This window comes from Eptatretus burgeri, chromosome 6, assembly GCF_056783735.1.
Source record: "Eptatretus burgeri isolate ZD-2024b chromosome 6, Ebu_testis_v1, whole genome shotgun sequence".
Taxonomy (NCBI): Eukaryota; Metazoa; Chordata; class Myxini; order Myxiniformes; family Myxinidae; genus Eptatretus; species Eptatretus burgeri.
Window position 1 is genome coordinate 14,937,208 of NC_140966.1, and position 12,567 is coordinate 14,949,774.

General features: G+C 41.7%; 1 protein-coding gene across 17 annotated transcripts in view; it reads right to left on the reverse strand.

The window, feature by feature from the left end:
• Positions 1–12,567, reverse strand: part of MICAL3 (microtubule associated monooxygenase, calponin and LIM domain containing 3) — a 329,542-nt gene that overhangs the window by 84,668 nt on the left and 232,307 nt on the right. For 16 of the 17 annotated variants that reach the window (XR_015058963.1, XM_085884102.1, XM_085884103.1 and 13 more), the window contains one exon: positions 5,282–5,386. Coding sequence is in view for 15 of the 17 variants with exons in the window: in XM_085884102.1 (XP_085740228.1) it covers positions 5,282–5,386 (105 nt within the window). In the remaining 2 variants the exon portion in view is untranslated. The remainder of the gene's footprint in view (positions 1–5,281; positions 5,387–12,567) is intronic. The other variant, XR_015058964.1, reaches the window with a different exon arrangement.

Below are 12,567 nucleotides of genomic sequence, written 5' to 3' on the forward strand. Positions count from 1 at the left end.
CAATGACTATGCAAAAGAGCATTTCTATACCACTCTCAGGACCCTTATCCATTATGTACCACGTACAAGCAAACTCATTATTGGAGATTTAACGCTTGTGTTTGGGGTGATTACACTGAACAACAAAAAATTTTTACTGGAGATGTGTAAAGTGATTTAGACTAATTTGGGTACGCTGATTTCAAAAATCATAACCGTTTTGCTGTATCACGTCAGGATTTTCAGTAACAGAAATATTCCCATTGCCTAGAAGTCAGGATTTCAATGAAATTTACAAAAATTCATTTATTCATTTATTTCATCATGAATGCTGCAAAATTATAGAAATTACAGAAAAACTCCACTAGAATGTAATTAAAAATGCTTTAGGCATTTGGCTTTGCGTTTGTGCTGCTCTGTGTCAGTTTCACGATGCAGGAACCAGCAGAAATCGCCCATCATGTTCGGGTTGTGCCGCCCTTGGTAACGCGTCTCCATGAGTGAAATCTCTTGGTGGAATCGCTCGCCGTGCTCGTCCGAGACTGCTCCCAAGTTGTCAGGGAAGAAGTTCAGGTGCTGGTGTAGGAAATGGATTTTCAGGGACATCCTGGAGCCAAGTTTCCTGAAGGACTCCAGCAGCTGCTGCACTATGTCTTCATAGTTGTCCGCGCGCTCGTTCCCCAAGAAGTTGTCCGTCACAGCTTTGAAGCTCCTCCACGCTGCCAGCTCTTTGGGGTTTAGAGTTGTCGGAAAAGTTTCGTCCTTCATAATCTGTCGGATTTGCGGTCCAACAAAGACACCAGCCTTGATCTTGGCCTCCGACAAGGTGTTGCCAAACTTTTCCTTGAGGTATAAAAACCCACGCCCATTCAGATCCATTGCCCGTACAAAACTTTTCATCAAGCCGAGCTTTATGTGGAGTGGTGGAAGGAAAACCTTGGCTGGGTCGACAAGGGCGACATGCTTCACGTTGTGTCGACCAGGTACATGCTCTTTTCGCTCTTCCCAATCTTTCTTCGTCCAGTGATTCGTGTCGTCTCTGCTATCCCAGAGACAAAGGAAGCACATGTATTTCGTGTAGCCTGACTGCAGCCCTAACAACAGCGCCACCACTTTCAAGTCTCCGCAGATGTGCCAGTTGAAGTCATTGTACTTGATGGAATCAAGCAGCTGCCGCATAGTCTCATAGGTCTCTGTCATGCCGAACGCGTGAGCCAGTGGGACTGATGGTTTCTCGTTGCCATTGTGGAGCAAAACAGCCTTCAAGCTGTTCTTCCCCGAGTCGATGAAGAGGCGCCAGTCTGCAGGATCGTGATCACACCCAAGTTCTTTCAACAGACCGTTGATGTCACTGCAGAATGTCATCGTGTCTTCCATCTCAAAGAACTCAGCCATGTCTCTGTGACGTGCTCTGAACAAGGATATCTTGGTGTTAGGTTCAAGTAGATTCCACTGCTGCAGCCTTGATCCAAGCAGCTCTGCCTTCGCCTTTGACAGCGAGAGATCTCTTACAAGATCATTTAAGTCTCCCTGGTTCAGAAGGTGTGATTCTTGAGTGTCGGGTTCAAAGGTTCATCATCACCATCCTCTTCACCACTGCTTACAGCTATGTTCTGATCAGCTGGAGGTGTTGGAACGGGGTTCTCGTCATCATGAGGCACAGGTTTACGAGCAGAGACGCAGTCAGCGTACTTGGTGTGACCTTTATTCTTCTTGTTGAAGCTGGCGATGCTTGTGCAGCAGAAATAACAATCATCATGATGATTCTGCGGCTCACGCCATATCATGGGCACCGCAAATGGCATGCTCGCGCGCTTGCCCACCAACCACTGAGTCAAGGTTGTGTGACAGCTTGTGCAGCAGATGTGTGGTGCCCAGCTCTGTTCTTGGTCCCCCACCTTACACCCGAAGTAGTGAAAGTAGGCGGCCTTCATTTTCACTGCTGTAGATATACTTCGCTGTTGATCTTTTTGGTATACCGACCACAGACATAACAGAAGTTGTCAGGATGATTGGTACAGGAACGCCTACTCATCTTTATCTGAAAGAAAGAAATATAACACAAGTTAACAACAATTGTACGAAATAGACATGTTAAAGACATATGTAAATTTCATTGAAATCCTGACTTCTAGGCAATGGGAATATTTCTGTTCCTGAAAATCCTGACGTGATACAGCAAAACGGTTATGATTTTTGAAATCAGCGTACCCAAATTAGTCTTAATCACTTTACACATCTCCAGTAAAAAAAAATTTTTGAAATTTGTTGTTCAGTGTTATCAGACTTGTGGACGTGTGTTGGGTAAGTTTGGGTGAGGCAATTATCATGCCAATGGTGAGCTTTTGCTCATACTCTGCTCAGAATTTGATCTTGCCATTACCAACAGCTTTTTCAATTAACCTGTCAAATATTATTTACACCTGGAAACATCCAAGGTTCAAACGACGGCACCTGCTTGACTACATGCTCGCAAAAAGAAAACACGTGTTGGACATGCGCATCACATGTGCAATGCGTGGCGCTGACTGCAGCACTGACCATGATCTCATTCGGTGTGTGATAATGATGCACCTCAACGCGACTCATCCAAAAGAAGCATCTAAACTAAAGTGCAAGCCCGATGTGGCTAAGATGCGCTCAGCCGAGGCCAGATGTTGCCTGTGTGAGGCCCTGGAAAGCTGCCTTGCCACAGCTGTGCTTGCTGAGAAGAGTCAGTGAATGAGAAATGGGGCAAATTCCAGACCTCCGTTTACAATGCAGTAGTTCAGACTCTTAGGCATCCGCATCACCGCCACACTGACTGGTTTAATGACAATGCCCCTGAAATGGAGGCATTGCTTGCGTCCAGTCGTGTTGCACATCAGGCATGCCTCAATAACCCAGTTAATCCAAGGGCCAAACAAGATCTCGTCGGTACCACCTGAAGTGGCAAAATATCATTGGTGCCAAATTATTTGTACCACCCCTAGGAATAGGAAAAACATGTGATAACCTTTTCTTACAAGTTGCTTTCATTTCTATCTGGCAGGTCACTTAATTTTTGCACTCGTATAAAAGCTCATCAAAAATGATGGGGTGAAGAAATGGCAACAAAATATTCAAGGAGACCGGAAGATGTTTCGGAGCAAGAAGTGTTATTTTAAAACACCACATGTACAAATGCGATCCCATTTTCTTTTTCTTCTGGGACATTTCGTTACGACGGTGCAGCATCGTTAGTGTGCCAAAGTCTGAAGCCTTGGCCTAGCGTCGGGTGTGTTTATATTTTATTTATTTATTAGACATATTACGGACATAAATGAACACTCGTTTTGCTCTGCGCACGTTGCACATCATGTGCAGAAAATTTCACCTCCCTGCACCTTGTATACGTGTTTTGGTTTTTTTTAATGCTTCTGTACACTGCCGTTTGCAAGCCACAGTCTACAATTCCAATAGAAGAGACACAATTACTCTTTTATGGAAAATATTTTTTCGAGTTTTTTGTCTCCTCAAAAATAGACCATAGTGAACACACAGTCGTGTTAAAAGATTGGCCTTTAAAACCCTTCTTAAATCAGCTTTTTGAAGGGGGACAGACAAATACACAATGTTTTATATTTGTATATAAAGCTGAGCTTGTGTCTGTGAGTCATAAGTGCCACCCATGCTACAGGCCACAGCTTCCCCCTCCATCTCCCAGCGTCACAAGCACCGCCCATTGTAACCAAGAGGCACCTATGTGCTGCTGGCATCGACCAACAAAACTGACAGAATACTGCAAAAAAGAGGCGACAGTGGCGCATTGCTGTGAAAAATGGCTGTGCAGTGGCAGAGTTAAACAGAGCTGCTGCTGCAGAGGCCAAACAAAATTGTCAGCCTGAGTGCACCCAGCATGTACTCCCACACAGCTGCCAGCGAACCCCATCACCACTGAGCTGTCAGCACTGCAGTTGCAATATTGCTGGCTGCATCGGCCTTATCTCACATGAGAGGGCTTGTGTCCAGCAGCACCACTTGTCGTCTTTTCTCTTTTTTAGTACTTTACGAGACGACCCGTGAACCCGTTGTGATAGTGTTTGATAAAAAAATAATTTAGTAAAAAAAAAGATAGCTCCAGCAAACTATGACGCTGAGGTTGTTTGCATTGATCAAATAATCCCCAAGAGTACTTGACTGAATCGGGAATTTATTTCATAAAACATAAGGGTTAATAAGTAATACAATTATTTAAATACGGAAGTATTAGCGAGACCGAGAGGCTAGATCTGCCAAAAACAAACAAAACTAGAAGGGCACTCGGTGGAGTGCATACCCCCGCCACGTTAACCCTGATCCACGAGAACATATCGGGGCACAATACATTTTTGAAATGTCATGCTCTTAAGTACTATATAGTTTTTGGCCCTATCTCTCAATGGTGAAGAATCACTTTTAAAATTCTAGTAGTCGGATCTGGATCTTCACCAAAATCGAATCAACTCTTCCTGGTCATACACTTAACCTGTCCACCAAGTTTCATCCGAATCCATCCACAACTTTTTGAGATATCCTATACACAGACAAACAAACAAACAAACAAACAGAGAGCGGTGAAAACATAGAAGGGGGTGAAGAGTTGGCAGAAGGGGTGAAAACATAGCCTCTTTCACCTTCGGTGGCAGAGGTAACAAAATACACAAATAAAAAAACCAATACAATAGGCAGGAAAACATACAAGCCATAAATCATAAACATGCAAACAATGTCTTTCAGGCAATTTTACTCAGTTAAGGACCACATTGCTATTAGAAATGCAAGGTTATTTACATTGTGATTTGTCATCGATGTAATAGCAGTCAAGTAAATACAGTACTTGAAATATCGTTAACGTACATGTGTTATTGTAAAAAAATATACATTAATGCACGGCAAAGTGAAGTGATCTGTTGTTGGTCTGTTTGAAAGCAGAAAATAAAATTATTTTTCTAATCTCTCCTCATTTTCCAGAATAACAAAAATTGAAAAATCTCAAGACTTCGCGATACAATACCCATTGACTGTCACGAGGGGTAATGGGCATGATCATTCAAAAGCAATCCACTTGATTTTTTTTCCTTTTTCATATTTTAATTCATCTTAGTGTTGAATAACTACTACAAGGCAACAACTGTGAATTTCTCCTCTTTACTGAATGTCTGGTATGTCTGCCACCCCAATATGCACTCCAGCTCATTGGGTTTAAAATGAATTTGAAGATTAATCTTTTTGTGCAATGCAGGAGTATGATGAGTTACAAAGTAAAATAAGACTACATAATTAATATATATGTATATATAACCTGAGCACGATGCAGTCGTTTCAGCTCGTCTTGCTTGGCTTGCTTGCGTGCTGCACGTTGTACACGGCGTGTCAGCTTGGCATTCAGCTCTTCTTCTGTGAAGACCTTTTGTACATAAAATAAAGCTCTAGCGATGCATTTATTGAGAGAGAGAGAGAGAGAGAGAGAGAGAGAGAGAGAGAGAGAGAGAGAGAGAGAGAGAGAGAGAGAGAGAGAGAGAGAGAGAGAGAGAGAGAGAGAGAGAGAGAGAGAGAGAGAACAAACATGAAGTGCATGATAAATTGTCAAATATTCAATCCCTCCAGGCTCCTTTATTTTTTTTAAATAAAAGCTCGAGGCTCATGAAAGAACAAGGTGGCAGAGGGTATAAAATAGGCACCATACTGACAGTTGGGCGACATATGGACAAATCAAGAAAGCGAATGAACGATCAACGAAAGAGGAGAAAGTGAGAGGGGAGGGGAAGGAAACAAAGTAGACAACAAGAGGTTTGAATGAGATAGGGTTAATGGGAGTAGAAAAGATCACTGGTAGGGATGGGGGTGACATGAGGTGGTGGTGCACCGCCATACTGAAGCCCTGGAGAGAAGTGCGTGAGATGAACCACTTTCCAAAGACAGCACCCCAAACGGGAGGAACAAGGAACACAAGAATGGAGATGAGCAGTAATCCTGAATTTGGGAACTTTAACTAGGATGGACTTGCTGGAAGAACTTCCAAGCCTCAGATCAGTTGTAGAAGGCAGAGGGATGAGAGAGAGCAGAGGGAGCTAGACCAACGACGAGGTGGTTAAAAAAGAGGTTTGCTTGCGCTCCACCATTCTTCACATCTTTTTATGGATATTATATTACACTGCATTTACATAAATTAAATTTAAAAAAATAAAAATAATTGATAAAAATAAAAAATGCAGAACTTTTTAAATAATAATTTTTTTGTCATACGATATAAGTGTACTCACATAAAACACCCTGGTTATGTCTGTGCTTGTCCCACTGATCTCATCCCTTCTGCTCCACTACCACACCTCCACCCCAAATGAATTCAAGTTGATAAACTTTTAGATCAAATTAATGTGGTGTAAATGGTAGTGCAGGCTTAAAGGCCTAATGGCCTCCACCTGCATCCAAGTTCCTTGAGTTTGACTCTGTTTTATCACACATACGGTACCATATCTGTACATGCAACCACACCTGCCATTAAACACCTCCTCAACACTCCACAAAACGTTTATGTATCTCCCTTGTGCCATGTGATCAGCATATATTTATCCTACGCGCGCATCGCAATTTTGGCAAATTGTACGGAGTCTCGTCCCAAGCAGACACGCGCAATCACATTACAGTGTAGTAATTGCTTCAGTCCGTCTGTCAGTCTGGTAATCGAACAAAATTAAAAATCATTCCAAACAGGAAACTTCCTGTGACAACAGCCACAAAGAACGAATTTAATGTGTTTGATACGGTGGGGTAAAAGAAGGTGCATCGGCAGCGGTAAACTTCTGATTCAATGGGTTGGTCTTGCTTTTATTTATTTATTTTTTTCTACCACACTTTAAAACGTTTATTTTGTTTCAATTGAATTATACATTTGAACACTGTAAATCGCCTTGTTTGGACTTCCAAAGACCTCCAGTTTGTAGTACTTGGGCAAAATGTTATGCCATCTCAACCAATCAAATTTGCCATGCACTCGAAGGGCAGCATAACAGCGATATTCAGATAACCAGAGTTGGTGTCAAAGCCACCCAATGCTCACCTGTTTATAGTCAGGAGGCCCAATGCAGAATAGTGTACGACCCTGCTGATTCCGTGTTAGAATAGTGCAACAGGTGTAAATTGACTGTCCAGACACACAGAAACGTGAATCAACTTGTTGCAACCCTGGATATGGATAGTATGGCCGCCATGACAGTTTACAAAATGGTCGCCATTAAATACACTTTTCGTCATATTTCAGCCGCAAATTGACATGAAATTACAAAATTAGGGTCGATTTCCATGTTTTTGAGCATGCCTGAGCTGATGGGAGTATAGAAAAAAACATTGCTCCATCCATTTTCTAAAAATAATATGACTTGTTTTTCACTATATTATTTTTAAAGAAATGTTCAGGCTCGAATTAGAATGTCTGATTATACAAACCACAATCAATGAATTTTACAACTTTGCTATAAAATGAACCTAAACTACATAACTGTGTGTTTTTCTGTTACCCAGGAGTAACTGAAAAATGAAAGCCGCAAGATTTCTCACAGGGGGTTCAAGGGATCGAGAAGAAGAAGAGCATGTAGACTGGAATAAATGCTTTATTTGCCAGGACAGTTCAAAAACTAGCAAGTCAACGCCACTTCGAAAGACTACAATCGTTGGTGTGAAAACTGTAGCTGAATGTTGCAAAGAAAGAGAGAAATATAATGACGCTAAATATGTTGACTCATTCTCAAGAATCAGAAAATATTCTGTACCGGAGCACGTCAAAAAGATTCAATGGCACAAATTCTGCGATAGTGACTTTACTCACGTACAAAAAATAGACAGACTGAAGTCAAGGATTCAGCCACAATCTGTGACTTACGCAGAAGAGATACCCACAACATCAGGTTCCTCAGAGAAATACCATGTCCCAAAGTCACTAAGATCCGCGCACAGCGCTATGGATTGGTCAAAATGCGCTTTCTGCCAGACTGACATTCCTGGAAAAGCTGGTGTCCTGACAAATGTTGAATTTGATCACACATCATCCAGGATGCTTAGTTTGGCCCAATTTGACCACACCATGCGTCACAGGTTTGCAGGTGTTTCAGACTTGATGGCAGCTGAAGGTAAATATCACCTCAAGTGTTATGTTTCTTTTCGCAGAAAGTATAAAAAGGAGAGTGGAGAGAAAAACCAGTCTCCTGAAAGCATCTGTTTCAGAAATGTGATGAACCAGCTTGAGAAAGAGCTGCAGAAGGGACATGTGTTTACCCTGAAAAACATCTGGGAACACTACAGCATGCTGTTATTGAATGATTTTGGAATTGAGGCTGGAGCCTACAAAAGCTACAATTTCAAGCAGAAAGTGGAGGTTCACTTTGGTAGTGACAAGGTGACATTCGTGCAGCCATTGGATGTCACAAAACCCCTCATAGTTGCGTCCTCAACTGTGACAAAGTTTGCCATGAGAACCGCCGTGAATGATTTATCTGAAGAAGGTGAAAGTTCTGAAGAAGATGAATTGGCCCAGTGCAGTCTGCCTCATCATGAGAACGAAATCCTTAGCTGGATCTTCAGAGTGGGCATAAAGATTTACAGTGACGTAAAACACTCTCCAGGGCACAGCATTATCGGTGGACTGAACACAGAAAATGCAGAGCGAATTGTACCTGAAACCCTGTACATGCTTGTAAAGCTTCTTTGTGGTGGTGACAGCACTGACAAGATGGACAATGAAGAAGCGGATGAGACAGATACCAAGAACAAAGTTCTGAGCATCTGCCAAGACATTATTCATGTGGCTTCAGGAGGCAAAAAACTGACCCCCAAACACCTGGGCCTTGGCCTTGCTCTTCACCAGGCTACACGCTCAAAAGAGCTTGTCAATCTTTTTCATGCAGCTGCACACACAGTTGGGTACGATACAGTGAGGCGCATTGACACAGCAATTGCCAATGATGTTATACAATGCTTCCGAGATAATGGAAATGTCATGATCCCAAGGAACTTTCTCAACATCCCAACTACCACAGGATATTTGAGATATTCTAATGACAACATTGACATAATTGAGGAGACGCTGACTGGGTCTGGCACTTTTCATGCAAGTCAGTGCGTGGCCCTCAGACGCAAGGGAGAACAAGAGCCAGTGATGGACCTTCAGATTAAACCTGGCCGCTCCAAAGTTCTCAGTGCCCCTCCTGAAATGACAAGCGTCCAAGAGGCCAATATGACCAACTTGAAGCCAGAACCTGTTTTCTCTGAACCACTGCAGCATACATGGTACTCACCAGTTGAACAGAAAATCAAAGCAGCCAACACTCAGGAGCTTGCCTGGATCTTGGCCAGATTGCATCAACAAAATAATCAGGCCGTTCCAGGCTGGAGTGGCTTTAACCAGAAGATGTCCACAGTTGAGCCACCAGTGACAGTCATCGGGCCAATGCCGATTCTGAATGCCCCAGCACATGACTTTGACACGCTGTGGACGGTTCTACAGAAATGCCAGGCAATGACAAAGAAGATTGGGGAGAAGTACACTGTCATCAATTCCTGATGAGAGTGTGATTGCAGATGCTGAGTCATTTGTCTGCAGGCTTTATGACCCTCATGGCCAAGATAACTCAATTCAGCGAGTAAGATGTGATCTGTTTCTCAGTCTGACCAAAGCTATTGAGAATCTGCCTCCAACTCGCGATGCTCTGATTCTACACATCAAGCGAGCGCACTACCAGACTTTTGTGTGGAGAAGAGCCTTGGAATCTGAACCACATCTACCTGCACCTGAGAACTGTGGGTAGGAACAGGTCGTCAAAGATGGCAACGAGACATTTCAGCCGCGACTCATGACTGCACAGCCTATTACTGCTTACTGTGTAGAACTGACGACATGCAAATGCCGTGGGTCATGCTCAACTCGACGGTGCAAATGTACACGGAATGGACTGCCTTGCACGAAAGCATGTGGATGCAAAGCCCTTTGTAGGAACCCGTTCAGTGTACAAGCCGATCAATAGCTCTGAAAATTGTACTTGGGTGTTCTCACAACACTTTTCTCTTCTGCAAAGCAACGTAATTTTGTGTTAGAAAGAATCTGACAGCTGTTGAAATAACCTTTGACTGACTGTAAACCCATCTCCATCAATAGTGCTAAACATTTTCTTTTTCACATTTGTTGCTCGTATGTGCATTTTCAATTTCGTCTTTAAGTTGTCAATTATGTGAAAAGTTGTGATCCAGTACAAAAATAAAGCACAAAATAGTGTTCCTCGTGTCAGATTACATAGTATTTCACAATCATGACAAATTTCTGGCTAGTACAATTTGCAGAAAGAAAAAGACTAAATCTGATGGCAGCCATTTTGATTACTGTCATGGCGGCCATAATATTCAGATGCAGACTTGGCAACAAGTGGAACTAGACTTGGTCATGCCTAGACTCTTCAAAAACACCAGTTGCACCATTCTAACATGAAATCAGCAGCGAACCTATTTTCTAGGCAAGCTACAGATTTTGGCTTCTAGACTATTATACATTTATCGTTTTCAAAAGACTAGTCTAATAATTAATATTTTTTTTATAAAGCACTGCAGTGAAGTCTGATCCAAATAATTTTAAAGCAACATATGTATTTGTATATTGTAATCAATAAACTAGTACACATATTAAATGAATGGCAAGCGTCTCGTATTAACAGGCGAGCATTGGGTGGCTTTGACACCATCTTAGGTTGAAATTTTGAAAAAAATTTCAATCGTTTGTTAATTTCAGCTTCACTACACCAATAGTATACCCCAAAGGAACCTCCATGCCAAATATCAGCATCCTAGTACACATATTAAATGAATGGCAAGCTTCTAAATAACTTGCACCAAAAACTTTAACATTTTCACGCTCATGCTGACGCTCACGCTCACGCCGGGGGTATCGCTATAGCTCTCTCTTCTTCGAACAGGCGAGCTAAAAATGGCAGGGCCAAGCGATGCAACCACAAAGCTAACTTAGTCCAAAAGATCTGTTTGTTTCGCACATGCTATTCTCAAAGATCGTTCCAAAATAGTCAATTTCCACGAGAAGAGTTGGCAGAAGGTTCAGCTCTAGACTGTGCTGTTTGAACCTTCGTTTTGCTGCCATCATGGCTGTTATTCAAAGTTCACAAACGAAGCTAACACAGAGCGTGTTCAGAAATGCAAAGCAAGAGTTGAAAAGACCCTTGCCATGTCCTTTTTCTCAAGAATGCGCAGGATAAGGTGTTCCATGAACTCTCTAATTTCAAAAAGTTTCTATCTCATCCTATTTTTAGACCAAGAGGATGCTAATGTTTTCGCTTTGCCATTTATGTTTGTTATTGACCAACTAAGCCTCGGTATCACCAACCTTTCAGGTTGAGCTTCTCTCATTAGGAAAAGCAAACAACCTTCCACGTATAAATCCACCTCCCTCCCCCCCAAAATCATAAGTTTCTACAACTAGTATGGGAGTGAAATATGAGTAGGGTGAATATACTGATTCTGGCTCACTTTCCCCCATGTTAATGAATAGGGGATTTTCAGCGATTCATATTTTTCCCCTAAAAATAAACCCCCTTTTTACCCCAAGGTATATTTATTTGTCTCCCCTTTTAACCTTGGGGCACTCTTTTCAAATAACCAATGCAATAAGATAAAGATTTGTTCAAGTAGTAAAGCAGTAATGTGATTTGTTAAAGGTGATTCTAAAGAAATATCTGAAACATGTAAGCCTAGGGACACTATTTTTCAAATAACCAATGCATATTGTTTAGCTCACTCATTGAACCTAAAAAGATTTGTTCATTCTCAAATTCCTTCAATAGTTTAATTTTCTTTGCACAATAATCCCCATCTAAAATATTTAAAAATAAAACATTTGAATCTTTATATTTTTGAAGACACCTCTTTTGTGGCATTATGAAATGATAAACTTCTCTTAATGCTCTTGTTTGATCACCTCCTGAGGCTCAGATTATTTTCTGCATCAGCCACGCCCACTTTTTAATAAGCCACGCCCACTTTTTAATAAGCCCCGCCCACTTTTGCAAAGTCCCACTCACTTTTCTACAAGCCCTGCCCACTTTTCAAGAGGTATTTTCATAAGCCACGCCCACTTTCCTTAAACCCCGCCCAGTTTTGCTAAGCCCCGCCTTCTCTTACATAATTTCCAGTTCATCTCTGACTCACAAAGAAATCACTAGAAAATTCTAGAATGTTATGGTTTTGAAAAATTTTCAAACAATCCTCCATTTTGAAAAAGGAAACCATAGCAACCAGTCTTTCTGTATAAAAGATTCAAGCTTCATTTCATTCATGTACATTTCACTCATGTACAAAGATTTTATTTTCCTATTTACAGAGTTTGATTGAAGCATAGACTCATTTAATCATTAAATCACTTAATTAATACATTATTATTTTCTCTCACAGGAAATTGCATCTGAAAATACTGATTTTGCCACAACTTGGGGCGAAATTGTTGGCTTGGTTGAAGACCTTATGAGCGACCAAGACCCACAGAACGAGCTCGTCCTTGATGACCCAACCAAAGAGTTATACCTTGGAGACCTTGTGATC